Source organism: Amphiprion ocellaris, chromosome 5 (assembly GCF_022539595.1).
Source record: "Amphiprion ocellaris isolate individual 3 ecotype Okinawa chromosome 5, ASM2253959v1, whole genome shotgun sequence".
Taxonomy (NCBI): Eukaryota; Metazoa; Chordata; class Actinopteri; family Pomacentridae; genus Amphiprion; species Amphiprion ocellaris.
Window position 1 is genome coordinate 1160001 of NC_072770.1, and position 15556 is coordinate 1175556.

The 15556-nt window shown below is 42.7% G+C and overlaps 1 protein-coding gene across 2 annotated transcripts in view; it reads right to left on the reverse strand.

Annotated features, from left to right (window-relative positions):
• Positions 1-11604, reverse strand: part of slc41a1 (solute carrier family 41 member 1) — a 24819-nt gene extending 13215 nt beyond the window's left edge. Inside the window, exons 1-3 of one of the 2 annotated variants that reach the window (XM_023270060.3) lie at positions 11338-11604; positions 8449-9590; positions 2002-2109 (exon numbers count right to left, since the gene is read on the reverse strand). In XM_023270060.3, coding sequence (XP_023125828.2) covers positions 2002-2109; positions 8449-8934 — 594 coding nt within the window. In that variant the 5' untranslated portion in view covers positions 8935-9590; positions 11338-11604. Of the gene's footprint in view, positions 1-2001; positions 2110-8448; positions 9591-9944; positions 10103-11337 lie in introns of those variants that run through there. The other variant, XM_035948041.2, reaches the window with a different exon arrangement.
• Between the last annotated feature and the right edge of the window lie 3952 nt (positions 11605-15556).

A 15556-nucleotide genomic window follows, 5' to 3' on the forward strand; every position in this document is an offset into this window, starting at 1 on the left:
GCAGAGAGCAAGCTTCAGACTCTGGCTTTCTAATGATGGATTTAACAACCCTTTCGTGTTGAACTGAAAATTATGCAGGCTGACAAACAGGACAAATGTAAATACACTGACCCTTCAGGCAGTACAATGGACAATAGTAGTGTTCAGGTTATTAGCTGCATCAACAGTTCCATGTAACAGAATTGTGTAGCAGGGTTCTGAGTCAGTGAATTGTATATGGACATGAATTCTCATTACTTTGAGTGGAACATTCAACAAATACTGATTTCCGGTTCAGACAGTGTTAAAGATCTGATAAAACATTATTGAATTATCTTCCCAATCTGACACTGATTCACAATCTGCACTCCGAATTTATCTGGAAAGAACACAGAGCATTAAAAAATCATTACAAAAGCCTGTTAAAGGTTAAACTAAAATCTACATCCACATGAAATATTCAACTTTTCCAAACCGTTCTGCTTTGTCTGGGCTTTTTATGGGAAAAACCAACACAGCATGATATATTCAAGTCCCTGTAAGTCTATAAAGTTTAGTAGTGAGGGACAGCCAGTTTATCTGATCTCTGTCTTTCAAACAACATTTGACTTTTCGCTTCTTGACCACAAGTTTTGTTGTATCAAATTAATTTAGAAATGGAGCTGTAGCTTTGAGCCAGATGGATTACCATGTGATCTAAGAAAAGTTTGTGAACATGTCAGGTAGTTGCTTGCATTGCTAATCAGCTTCGTCACCTTAGAAAGAAGGTGAGGTTTGGTGCACTTCAGAGCAATACTGAGCTAATTCTATTCTACCTTCATGACCATAGGGTGCTGTCAGGTCATTGACCCCTCAGGCTATACCATGGACATTTGTTAGCTCAGAAGGAGTGATTACAGCTGAGAGATCAGTGAAACTAAAAGAGACAGATGCTACATCTCACTACAGCATCTAATTCTACTTGTGGACTCCCTGCTCCTTGGCCAAAGCAGCTTTTGACTGTATAATTTGTATTTGATTGTCAATATGGATAGCAAACAGGGTAGAGAGACCTACAAAGAACGTTTCTATATAGTTGAATTAAACACAAATTCCTTCATGAGCTATGTGAGATTTGAAGCCAATATTAATTTATTTTCCACCCTGTAGTCTGTAAATGTATTCTACACTCACTATTTAAGTGGTTTATGTTTGAAGTCTGCTGATGTGAATAGGCTGGGCAGGGTCAGTGAACGTGTGAATGGTGAGGAATGTTGCTATCAGTTCATCTGTAACCCACATCACCTGGGCAACATGACCTCTAACCTGAAGTACAATCAACTCTAAAGTCCCACTCTGGTTACTGATTAAACCCCTAAAAAACTTTCCTCTGTGTATCAAACTTACATACTTAAAAGTTTTACCCTGAAAATAACACCTTCCTGCCTTAAAATGGCTTCGATGTAAACTACACTGTTGCTTCCTCTAGAGTGCACAGATCTAAGTTCCTGCCTGTATGTCCACACTCTCCACGTATTACAGCCTGAGCACTCCAGCTCACCAACAACTCTGCTCAAAAACAGCACAGCAGCAAGTAGTAATATTCAAGCCAAAAGTGATTCTGATGAAAAATAAATGATAGAGAAAGCCCAAAACATGTGCTGGACTGGTTCCTCAGGTTTGTTACGTATGAAACCCTGGTACACTGCAGCTTCAAGGTGAAAACACTAAGCCACGGTATTGGCTGCCTATTTTACTAATGGTGTGTCTTCTAACACATAACAGACATATAAACATGTTCACAGATTTTCATTAGAAAGGGTCCTTCATGGGTCTGACAATGAGATAGACTGTATAACTTTAAAAGGGACAACACATTACTTCAAGTCAACAAATCCGAAAATCTACAGACATAAAGAGCTTACAGATACAGTAAACGAATGCAACATATAACATGCTATAAATTTGAAAGTCTGATGTGGACAGGAAGTAACAGAAACTGACAACTCCACACACTCTCAGAGAAACACACACGCTGCTTACCGCTGTGGAAAGTCTAGAGGCCAGCGTCATCTCCAAGTTGCCTTTGAGCCCCAGGAGCGCTGGAACCAGGATGAAGACCTCTGACACCTCTGTAAACACGGTCCAATGCTGCAAAGACCACCAGGTCATATCAGAACACAGCATAGTCAACACACTGTATACATGGTCACAGACACATTTAAATAGATAGAATCTAGCTGTAGATGGGCACAGAATGTTTCTGTGTTTTTCCTTGTTTTATATTACTGGTTGAGTGGTGGAAACAAATCTGTAAGATGTGAATCTATGGACCTTTCACACTGTCAGCTCTTCTTTATGAACAACAAGGTCAGTGGGACGTAATGCTGAAATGACTTATCGTCCTCCGCTTTCAGTTAGAAGAATTTTAATGACAGAAATCTAACTATTATTATCAAAATCTATACTGCATGGTATTCCTGAATAAATACAATACTAGTATTGCTTCTTCTTAGTGTCAACATAGCTGCTTCCTAGAAAGAAGCTGTGTTGAAGCAATTCAAAGTTCTAAAACCAGCTGGTAGATGAACGTTTCTCCATCCGGTCAGAGGTGGATCAACAATAAGAGCATCATCTTGCTACAGAGCCAATAAAAACTATTAATCCTCTTGGAAGTTATTCCTTTTCATTGGTTTTCAACATTGAATACTAAATATAATTAGGCTTTTACAAACATAGGCTCTTTAACCCCTTGACAGCTGAATTTATTTACAATTATATAAAAAAAATGTTTTTGCTTTCCAGATGATGCTAAATTAAGTGGAGATTGTTAATTTGTTTATTACACAAAGAACAAATATATAATAATAATAACAGACATATAACAATTAGGTCCCACTCCAACTGGTCCTACCAGAAACCAGTGCTTTGAAAGGTTCCTTGTATTGAATATGCACAGACCGGCATTGGGGGAATGGATATGCCATCTGCAGTAATGTGGTATGATGGGACTATGGGACGATCAGCGTCAAGGGGTTAATGCGAATGTCAATTAATTAAAAACATGAAATAAAATAGCTGATTACATATCTATTTCCCCTTCCACTCAGTACTCAGTAGATGCACCTTTTGCATTAATTACAGCACTGAGTCCATGTTAATAGGTCTCTGTCTCTTTGCACATCTGGACACTGTAATTTTACCACATTCTTCTTCGCTGAACTGTCAGATTGCACAGGGATCACAGCCCTCGTCAAGTCCAGCCACGCATTCTGAATTGAACATTCCTCCCGTTGTCTTTAAAGCATTTCCGTGTAGCTTTGGCAGTATGCTTCAGATCACTGTCTTGTTTGAAAACAAACCTTCTTCTATGCTCTTGGCAGCTACATTTTGCTGTATGCTTCACTCTACAGTCAGCCAGGTGCTATGTCAGCTTAGTGTACGGGACAACGTGGTAAGGTGGGAGCTTGCTGGGGAAAATCACATAACACACGTGGTATGTATAAGAGAACATGCCTGCATGTGTCTCCAGTAGATGGTCTTAAATGAAGTTTACAGCTGGTGTTTTTAGGCCTGACCCTTGCTGACCTTCTCCCTGGCTGCTGGCCAGTACTTGAATGGAGGGTTTCCTCTGACTCCCTGGGCTTGTCACTGTGCTAAATTGCTGCCTCCATTAGACATCATGCAGTGACAGCAGGTTTGCGGTCTACTGTGGCCAGATGCAAAGCTATCGCTGAGGCTCAGGCCATTGATCTATCTCAGTAAAAGTGCTTCTCTTCAGAACCACTCCCACCAGCGCCCGGCACTCATAGTCCAGTCTGCTCGGAGCTAAATCGATTTGCAAAGAGCCCGACACAAAAAAAAAGACAGAGAGGGGAAAATAGACAAGGAGAGGAAGAGAGAGGAGTAAGTGACAGTGAGCCTACATTCTAACAATGCTGGCCTGCACTTCTCCCACCAGCATGCTCTCATTTGTGTTTCCCTGGGTTTCTCAGACACACACACACACACACACACACACACACATATATATATATATATATATATATATATATATATGTGTGTGTGTGTGTGTGTGTGTGTGTGTGTGTGTGTGTGTGTGTGTGTGCGTGCGTGTGTGTGAGATAATGACTGTGTTATACTTCAGTATGTATGCTATCAGTAGGTGTGGCAGCGACTCTCTGGTGTGGGTTAAACTCCTTTTGTCTGTTCTCTTGGCTGTCATCAGGCCAAGCAGAGCTCCCTCCCTCCCTCCCTCCCTCCCTCCCTCCCTCCCTTCCAGCAGCCCTTTAGCTTGGCTCGCTGCCCTCTGCCATCCCAGCAGCCTTGTGAGCACCTCTGTGAGCACTCCTCTCTTCTTTCACAGCCGCATGTTTTCAAGCGTTCTCTCTCTCTCCACTTCTTTTTCACTCCCCTATCTTCCTTTTTGCCTCCCCTGTGGTGATATATGTTGTTGTCTCCGTGGAACGCTGGCTCTGAGCCAAACAAGCCCTCCCTCCTCATGGCCACCTCCTTGGTTCTAGGAACTCCACTGGACAACTCCAGTACCTCTGTGTACAGACCTATAGGAGCTCTGGTATGCAAGCCTCACAAGGGTCGGGTTGCCCAGTTAAGTAACATGGCCCCATTTTATTTGTGATCACTGTACTTGCTGTACTGAGTGGGATGCTGAACCTGAATGGTTCGCAAAGTCAATGCAGCTCCAGCAGCGTCATAGAAACGACACCAGAGGCCTTCGGTTCATGGGGTATCGTTTCATTATTTGGCTTCACTAAACAACTGCAGTTAGGTTGTTAACCGAGGGTTTCTGAACCTGGCTATGAGCACACTTGGCAACAGATCTATCACAAACTTTTACAAATGAAGACCAAACTGTGACATTAGAGAAACACAAAGCAACACAGCTGCAGCAGCCAACACAGGAAAAAACATGCATTAAAACTGCAGACTGTTTGAATGTGTAATATTCTTATCAATATCCCTGTCCCTGTGTGCACCAGTTGTTTAAGTGGTAATCGAGATTGAAGATTCAGTTTATTTATCATCACGCATCACAAGATTCAATCACAAAACTACAGATGAAGCACCTTCATGCTACTCACAAAACAGACAGATTATTTAACAAAAAAAATCAAGTAATAAAAATAAGATGACTTTAACGGTGATGTGGTGGAAGAATGTAGCCATCTTTGCCTTTTTCTTTCAGCTGCAACACTGGCAGAGATAAATGGAAGTAAATAAAGAACAACCATAAAAACATAATTTAAACCGATGACTACACTTACTGCAGGACTTCTGAAGCTTATTGTTCCAGTTATCTGGAACACAACCTGCCCTGAAACAGCTCTGACATTTAGCATAAGGCAACCTGGAAAGAAGTGAATCATCATACTCCTGAAACTCAGAGCTACCTCACTAACTGAAGTCACCAGGGGAAACCCAATCCTGTTTTGTTAGTACAGACCTGAGCTGGTGTGTCTGTTTCATTTCCCTTTTGCTACTGCATGCATGCTACAGTTAGGATCCACATGCCATGCAGGACAAATTAACATTTAGGGGTGCACTGGAGTCAAAGACGAACGTCAGCAATCCATCAGAACCTTACTGCCCTGAAACAGACTGACAAAGAGTAGCTGCTTTCAGTAAGTTTCAGTAATTGTTTGTTGTGGGGTGATAAGGACAGCATAAATTTCCTATCATCACTAAAATACATCAGAGTTTTCAGACATAACGCTGTCATAAGAAGTACCAAGGCTCCCCTACATGTGCACAAAAGCTTAATCAAAGTTTTAACTTAGTTCTAAAGAAGCGTAAGCTCTGGACTGTTTGAGTCCTAGGACTAAATGAACACTCAGTGAGGGTAAACCTTGAACTGTCTGATGAGAGGGAGAGCAAATAAGCAACATGGGGCTTTCAAAGGTTCCTGAGGATCTTTGGTAGAGTGAAAGATTAGCCAGAATTCAGGGCAACTTAAAAGCACTCTAACCTGCTAATCCTTTCAGTCTGTATCACTCACATCCTCACCAAGGAGCTGCCTGGGATAGAGCTGTGAGCTGATACGCTGTTAATGAATGTCAGAACACAACATCTTTGGCCGATGTACACAATTGACCAATATGAACAGGTTTGAAATTTAAAAAAAACAGCTTGGGTTTTTAAATGATGTATTTACATTTTTGGTGGTATTATTGGTATTAATCCCAGAAGAAATAAAACACAATTGTGTACATTTGACCTGAAGTGGTCAACTTTGTCCATTACAGCCAGAGCAGAAAGACAGTAGTTGGAAAATGGATTCAGTTTCAGAGAATTCAGTCCATGCTCTGGTTTTAAAGTGGCTCCTGTGTGAAAATGAGTGGATGTGGTTGGACTAAAATGGTGTCTGGTGAGCAGCTTCACAAATGTTAAACCTCTGTGTTGACCACGTTTTCCTGTTTACTTGTGCCTGTATTTTTGGACTGCTTGTTTTTAAAAGTGTGTCCTACTTCTTTGCTTTATTTTTGGTCTTTAAGACTTCACAGCTGGTATGACAGACAGCTAGACTTTGAGGCAGACATACATGCACACAATAATGATAATATGTGGTATAAACATTTGCTGTGCTGCTGACAGAAGTATAGATGGCAAAATCTGAAAAATGTTGACACCATTTGGCCGTTCACTGTGGTATTCCCAAGAAAACTAACACTACATGACCTTTAGAAATCACACTTAACCTGAAGTCCAACTAAGCCCTCACAGGCCTGAATTTGTGGCCCTGGCAGAGAGAGACAGTTTTAGGTCATTCTGCTGCCAAGTCACTAAACACAACTATGCAGACGTCTTACTCCTCTATACCAGCCTGGACAGTCCTTTCTGGGCCAACTTCATGTGGGACTGAGGCCAGAAGCTCTCTGTGTGAGCTGTAGGTGCTCAAAAACACCAGTGGTACAAAATTTATATTTCAAAGAAGCCTCATAAAAAGTGAGAGAAAAAACATGTTATATACCAGTCCAAGCCACAACTTCTCAACTCAGACCGAGCAGCACATTAACTACACGTTCTAGCACGTCACTTAAAGCAGAGGAACTGGAACAGTGCATGCAGACCAGAGAGAGAGGGATACTATATGAGAGGTAGGCAATCACCTCTCTGCAAGGACAGCGGGGATTAGCTGAGTTAGCGTTTCACAGAGCACAGAGGGGGAATTAGGCTGTGGTATAACCTGCTAGATGCTCAACCAAATTCACTAGAACAGTCATTTCAGAAAGCCCTTATCTGCATCTTCAATCATTCCTGCACATTTGTTCACACTTACCCGCCCACCTTCTATATATGAGTCATCTTCCTGTCTTTCCATTAGAGAGCTACAAGAACGCTGCTCTGAGTGTTTTAGAAGTTAGTGAAATTGAAGCAGCATGGTACTACGTTGAAGCAGTACAAAAACTTTTTTAACCCCAAACCTCTGCATTCCTGGTGTAAAGAGGACACCTAACCAGCAATGGACGTCTTGATTCAGACTGTATTTTGGTTTCACTCTGACTCTAGCTCTGCTGTAGTGTGCTGCCATTTCAGGTGTTCAAAGAAAATAAACTTGTTCCTCTGCCTCTCCCCCTCGCCTCTGTGCTGAATGTCTGAGGTCCACCATGATGGCATCAGTATGCCTGGATGTAGTGAGCCTGGACTGGTCTCCTGACAGCCTGATGCCTCCAGCTCTATCTCCACTACAAGTTGACTTTAAAGAAATATATGGGCTGTCAGGATGACATTTATACAATGCAAACTTAGATCTGCTCAGAGCAAGACAGCAAGTACAGTGAGTGAACAGGAAAAAAGAAGTAGCAAGAATTTAACTCGGCTTCTATTCACTGAGCTGATCCATCAGGCCTCTGACACACACAGCATTACAACAAACACCTGCTGTTCTTGTTCCTGTTGTATGAAGGCATGTCAGATTTCACACAGAATGACGTGACAGTGACAGGTCATTAGCAGATACACTGTGTACCAGTGTGTGCCAGGCCTGGGGACAGGCATGCAGACCGTAGAGGAGGAAAAGGTTATGTAAATACCCCCATAGTGTGCGACAACTGCCCATTCCACCCATCCACCCGATAGGCCAGCAGTACAAAGACTAAAACATGCCAAGGCAACGAGGCCTCCCTAAACCGGTTCACTAAAACGCTCGAGGGGCACGCCGTGCCCATAGTGAGACTCAGAACACATGGTCTTCTTGGAGCTGCAGCTCTGCTTGGAGACATGACAGTAAAATGAAATGCTGCTGTTGCTTCTGCACGGCAGGTGGATTGTAAGAAGAGGGATGTGTAACTAATTAAATCAATGTCTGAATATCTCGATTTGGGTTTCCATGTGAAAACAGTCGACACATAAAGAGGATATTTTTACATGTAATCAAAACATATAACTTTCAATTTGCATTTCCAACAACAGCAGAGCCTATAGAGATGCTTTGTGCTTTCACTGCGTATGAGAAATGTTAGGATGACTTACCTGAACGATGTCCAGCACCATTCCCGCTGCCACTGTCCCAAACCCGGCCAGCAGGAAGGGAAAGACCACCTGTAGGCCGATGGAAAAGGAGGTCTCCTTGAGTGGCGCTGAGGGTTCGGGGCTCTGATCATGGCTGGTGTCATCGCTCTCATTGCTCTGGCTCGCATTCTCCAGGAGAGCATCCTCTTCCCGCTGACCCTTCGCGTTAGCCCGGCAGTCTATTGCCACGACAATCTCGGACCTCTCCTCATCCCCCCCATTCTCACCGGCCCTCTCTGTGAAAGACGTGACCTCAGTGAGCTCGAACTCTCCCCCAGACCCTGGGCTCACTTCCTCTGGTCCCTTAGTGAGGATCCCCGGGTGGATGGTGCAGTTAGAGTTGAGGAAGGCCGGGGTCAGGGGGCCTCCCTCCTTCTTTATCTCAATGTTCCCGGAGGACATGTCAATGTCGGGGAGTTTGTCTTGTTCTTTCGACCAAAGTACCATGCGGAAGCCTTAGGAAGACAGCAGACTTGATAAGAAAAGGTCAGTGTTTCTTGGCCTAATGGTTGTGGAGATGTCACAATGAAACTGGCCACTTGATCTGGTTTTGAACCTGATCGGTCCAATTGATTTATCCCATTAAAGAGGCTGACAGGGAGTGGGGGTTGCTATTAAAGACTGAGAGAAAACTGCTCTAGAGGAAGCAGTCAGCAAGACACATGCAGCTGTGTGTCTGCAGAGCCCGTGTTCTTGTCGGTGCTTCGGAAGCAGAACCAGTATGTTCTCCATTCACTGCAAGGTGCTCAGGGTGGGCCAGCAAAAAACAGAAGGCATGCTGGTTCAAAACAGATGGGAAAGGACAAACGTGGGCTGGGGGATTCACCACAGAAATCCCCTACAGTCGCTGGTAAACAGTCCTCTAAAGTTCAGTACGAGCTGATGAATCATACAATCAGAGGTCTGCAGTGGCCAGATATTGCCAGGGATCGGTCATGCTCTCAGTCCTCTGATCACGTAGGACTGGTTGGTGCACGGGGCAGGGAATGTCTCACCTTACACCACGTGGCTGCTGGGAGGTTCCTAAAGGAGATATTTAAAGATCCACACTATCAGGATTGAATTACCAGCTATGGAAAAGTATCTCTCCAACCAGGCTGGACCTGGAAAAGAACAAATCCATTAATTAGTTCTTATCATTTCTCATCTTAAATGCCTTAAAAGAAAACATGTTCAGGCAACATTCAGGGTGTATTTCTACAGATCACCAGCCAGAAGGTCAACGCTGTTACCTCTGATAGAGCCACACATAACCCATAACCCAGACTCCTCTTTGAATGCACTTTTATCAAGTATTGTTAAACAATACATGTTTAAAAACAGACATTTTAATTTTGCTTATTCCAGCATAGTACAAAAGCCAAGGTAAGTGCAGGCAAATATGAAAAAATATCTCAATAATATTACAGCCAATCAAAGGAAATTAAAAATAAATGATAAAGAAGGGCAGAACTCACTGTCCAGAAGGCTGCTAACTTCACTTTGAGGACCACAAACGTCCTTTATTGGGCTATTACACTGTTGAGCAGTTAGAACATGATTGAAGCTCAGCAGCTCTTCAGTCTCCACTGACGTTGGGTACCATTGAGGAGAGACCAACAGTGAGTTCAAAAAAGCTTCATCCTGCGCCAAATTTCCTCCCGGCGGCTAAAAATATTCCAACAGAGGTACCGGGAACATCCTCTGGAGGCGGAGTGTTAACTTACTGTCAAGCCCCAGCACTGCATAATTCACTATTCCTGTCAGGTCCTTCTAAATAAACACTACAGCCTTATCTGAGCATAGCCTAGTCAGCTGGAGGACAACTTCAGCTCAACAGCAAAGTTTATTTTTCAAAAACTAAATAAAATCAGAAATTAAAAACAAAGACAACTGAGGGTTTCTTACCCTTCTTATTAGAGGTCCATTTACTCGTGTCTAATAACTTCACATTTGAGCTGCACTAGAACAACACATCAGCCTCTAACAGTGGAATTACAGCTAATTCCTGCTCTTCTTCATAAACACGCATTTAAAAGACTCATTCCCATTTGCCACTCCTCATTAGTAATCCCCAAGTCATTAAAAACAAACCAATTATTCACAAAACTACTACTATTACTATTACTAATAATAATAATAATAATAATAATAATATATCTTTGACATCATAAAGTTTAGTGGTGGAGGTGATGTTTAGACATAACAACAGCTCATTATGTTGAACAACTATCCAACATCAATAAATATGTAGAGACATACATTTATTTATTTATTTGTTTGTTTGTCTTTATTTAACCAGGAAGTCCCACTGACAGTAGAAATCTCTTTTATAAGGGAGACCTAGTAGCAGCCATACAAAATTAAAAGTTCTATTTTTTGATTTAGTTTTTTATTTTGAAGGCCAGTCTGTTTGCTTCCGTCTGTATTGCTGCTGGCTTCATGCAGCATTTCTCCGGCTGCATGTGTCGGCATCCGCATAAAGACTGGCTTTCCCTGCTGGAACAATCCTCTGTTTAGTAGTCAGGACCAACACCACCCGAACCCAACATGGCAAAGGCGTAAATTAGTGCTCCCCTGGTCAGGGCTGAATAGACTAGCCCTCCTATTCTATTCTACAGCTCATTTAAACAAGGGCAGAGGGCTTTCTGCTGGGCTGGAGCCCATGTCACCGCCACGAGTATTTCACTTCCACAAATCCACGTCTCAGACCCACACCTGTCATTTCTCTACCTCCCACACACCACCATCTACTGCAGGAGCTGGAGTTCTGCTCTCCGTGTCTCCAAGTGACACATTTCTTAGACAAAGTTTTTTTTTTCATGAATTACAGCTTCAAATAGTCCGATAAAAAGCTCATGGTTTAGTTACCTTCCAGTGTCTGAGTCCAGAAGAGGTGATGTCGGGTCCGAGCACCGGCTGGATGATCTCCTCCTGCTGGGGACGCGCTCAGACTGAGGCGTTGACGCCGGTGCGCACGGCTTATGTACGGTGGGGCCGTGCACAGCTGCCTAATGGTAAACAGTGGTTAATGTTAAACCCTCCCTCCCGCGCGGTGCACGCTGCGTCCCAGTCTCACCCGACGCCGTTACATCGCACCCGTTCAGTGGCCCCCGCCGCCCGGCTGCCTTCATGCGCATCTAGAACCCAGCCGTCCGGTGCAGGGGCCAGGAAGCCACAAGGCGGACCTTTCCTCCCTCCCTCCCTCCCTCCCCCCACCCCGCCACCCTCGAACCCTCTCCTCTCCATTACGCACAAGCTCGCCCCCTCCTTCCACACTCATGTGGACAAATGTTGGCCGTGCGGTGCCAGTCTCCTCCACAAGCCTACTAATTTACTAGCAGGGGGCAGAGACGGAAGTTTTAATTTAACAATGGGCCTAGATTCCTGAATGAATGGGTACACACGCATATGAGTACAGTCTAACTGAGACTTAGCCACTGATCCACCAGCATGCAGGATAAATAAATACAAGCCTTACATAAGGGAACGTTTGGGAGTAGAATGTGTTTTTTTCCAGTGGTAGCTATAGTACAACTAACCGCAGCATGCATTAAGTATTATCCTATATGGCTCAGACTTTGGGCCTCTTTGATTAAACACCGACAAGCTCCCACTAACAAAAACTGCAAATAAATCAATAAACAGCAGCAGACATTAACTCCTACACTGTTATCAAACAACTACAATCCAACAGATCCCCTCCATCAGTGTAATAAATTAATCAATGACTGACTGTGGCTCTACTTTGAGACAAAAATGAAAAGGAATAAAATAGAATAAAAATCAGGAAAACCCACTTTTGCAGACTTGTTTTTATTTGAGGTTTACTTTTAGTTCTACTTAGTTTTATTCTGTCTTAGTCTTATTCTGTCCTGGTATTTTAGATGTTCTCTCTGGTTTTAATTTAAATGAGCTTCCTGGTTCTTTGGTGTGACGTCGTCTCTCTAATTTCTTTTTTAATTTCTAACTTTTATCCCTCAGTCTTATTCTTTAATTTTCAAACTGCCTAGTTCCTTTGTTTGTTTTGAGTGGTAATCTAGCTAATTATTCATTTAATTTATTATCATTTTTACCATTTATTTTAATTTACTGCTCTGCCTTGTCTCCTATATCTTGTTTGACTGTCTGTAAATTATTTTGTGAACGCTGTTCTTAAGGCTGCTATAGAAATAAAATTATTAGTATTATTATTATTATAAAGAAAGAAAAGAGAAATCTCAGTCTTATCATTCCACAGAATACAAAACTCCATTGATGAATAATGATTGTTTGACTTTTTGGTGATTTGTGTGGATAAGAGCAAGCTTTAAAACAGAATTTATGTACATTGAACTTTGACAGAGTTATGAAGCCCATTAATCAACTGAGTTGTGCTTTTAGACATCTGATAAATTCAGTATTCACTGAGCTATAGCCTCCTTAAAAATATTGATCTCCTTTGCTATTTAGCTGCTCATTATCTCTGTCTTATTTAGAGAACTAAAGTGGTAGTGTGCAATGAGTTTATTAGAATGTTTTGCTATAAACAGCTGTTTGTTGCCCATTCTGACTGGAGCCATAATGCTGTTTTATGCAATAAAAAAAACAAAATAATTAACTGAAAATGCCAAGTTGCTTTATAGAGCGACAGGAAATTACAAAGTTATTTATAACTTTCTGTGTATTTGTCATTATGCCTCTACAATATACTCATTTGATCCATTGTCAGTCTTTTGGTATTTATTTACATTTCCTGTGATACCTTGGCCATATTTAAATGTTACATTTGTTGAACATAATGTGCAGTAGGAATACCACTGCTCTTTTTTCCTATGGATTGTGTAGCATGTGTGTGTTTTGTGTGTCTGTGCTGTCTCTAGATGAGCAGCAGCACTATCCCCAGAGGACCTGCAGTTCGGCGTGCTGTTTGCCTTTTCTTATACAGCAGCAGCTTGGCACAGAATCAACATTAACAGGCCCAGGCCCATCCATCCATCCATCCATCATCCATCCATCCATCCATCCATCCATCCATCCATCCATCCATCCATCCATCCATCCATCCATCCATCCATCCATCCATCCATCCATCCATCCATCCGTCACCCAGTAGGATGAGACTACAACCCATCCATCCATCCATCCATCCATCCATCCATCCATCCATCCATCCATCCATCCATCCATCCATCCATCCATCCATCCATCCATCCATCCATCACCCAGTAGGATGAGACTACAACCCATCCATCCATCCATCATCCATCATCTATCCATCCATCCATCCATCCATCCATCCATCCATCCATCCATCCATCCATCCATCCATCCATCCATCCGTCACCCAGTAGGATGAGACTACAACCCATCCATCCATCCATCCACACATCCATCCATCCATCCATCCATCCATCCATCCATCCATCCATCCATCCATCCATCACCCAGTAGGATGAGACGACAACCCATCCATCCATCCATCCATCCATCCATCATCCATCCATCCATCCATCCATCCACCCATCCATCCATCCATCACCCAGTAGGATGAGACTACAACCCATCCATCCATCCATCATCCATCCATCCATCCATCCATCATCCATCCATCCATCCATCCATCCATCCATCCATCCATCCATCCATCCATCCATCCATCCGTCACCCAGTAGGATGAGCCTATATGCCAGCTATATGCCAGATACATAAGTGAACATGAAGTTGTAGCTTAGTTACACGTTGTGGCCATATAACTTGTACTGCAGTGAGGCTTTTGTATTTGCATGCACTACATTGATTTCCACAGTGTGTGTGTCCTTCCTGTTAGTGATTCAAAAAGACTACCACATGGTTTATTTGAAATTAAAATGAAGAAAATAGCACAGCAACTTTAACAGGAAGATTGAACCCACTCTCATTTGTACACTAAGTATACCACAAGCCAGGGATGTCCAACATATGGCCTGCAGGCCAAAACCAGCCCGCTACAGGGTCCAATCCAGCCCGTGGGATGGCTTTGCAAAATGAATCCTTACTGTGAAAATATTTAAAGACATTGAACATCGTGCAATATAATGTGAGTCAGCAGCTTCAGTACAAAAGTGTTTGGTTTGGTGAAACTTCATTACTCTGCCAAGGAACGTGGCGGAGTTATGTGATGACCAGCGTACGTTTGTCTGTGAATCTGTCCGTCTGTCTGTCTGTCTGTCTGTCTGTCTGTTCGCAACATTACTCAAAAACAGACCAATGGATTTGGGTGAAATTTTCAGGGAAGGTCAGAAATGACACAAGGACCAAGTGATTAAATTTTGGCAGTGATGCAGCTTATAGTCTGGGTCCATGGATTTGATAAATATTTCTGTATCATTGCCAGATAGCGGCATGGCGTCACTGTAACCATGACAACAAGTGAACACTACATCAGCTACCTGCTGACGATCACATGATTGTGATCCTACTACAAATCCACCACTGAGGACTTATCAGGACTTATCCATTGGAAATGATACAAGGAACAACTGATTAAATTGTGGGGGTGTTTCTGAGTCCCATCATAACACATCCCTGAGCTCAGCGCAAAGTCATTTTGTTTGTGGGTACATCTATATTAAATGGACACATTCTATATTAGCCCTGCGACAGACTGGTGACCTGTCCAGAGCGTCCCCTGCCTTCACCCGAGTCAGCTGGGATGGGCTCCAGCACCCCCTGTGACCCTAATGAGGATTAAGTTGTGTATAGATAATGGATGGATGGACATTCTATATTGCTGTGAGGCTGCTCAGTCGTTGTTTCATTTCTGCCACAAATTTTTAGAAGATTTCAGTCAGAAATGAAACGACTGAGCAGCCTTGGCAGAGTACTGGTCTCTGAGTGCTTTTCATGTTGTTCATGCACTGCCACAACTTTGATGTATTTTTAATGTATAAATTTGATACATTTACAGCTGTCTTCCTTAATTGTTCCCATTTAGTTTGTATGATGTGTCGGTTCAGGTGGTCATGATCACTACATAGATGTGTGTACATAAATAGTCTCTAGATCTTGACAACTCGTTTGGATCATAAAGTAAAATACTAGACTGTTCATTTCCAGATGGTGTTTGACT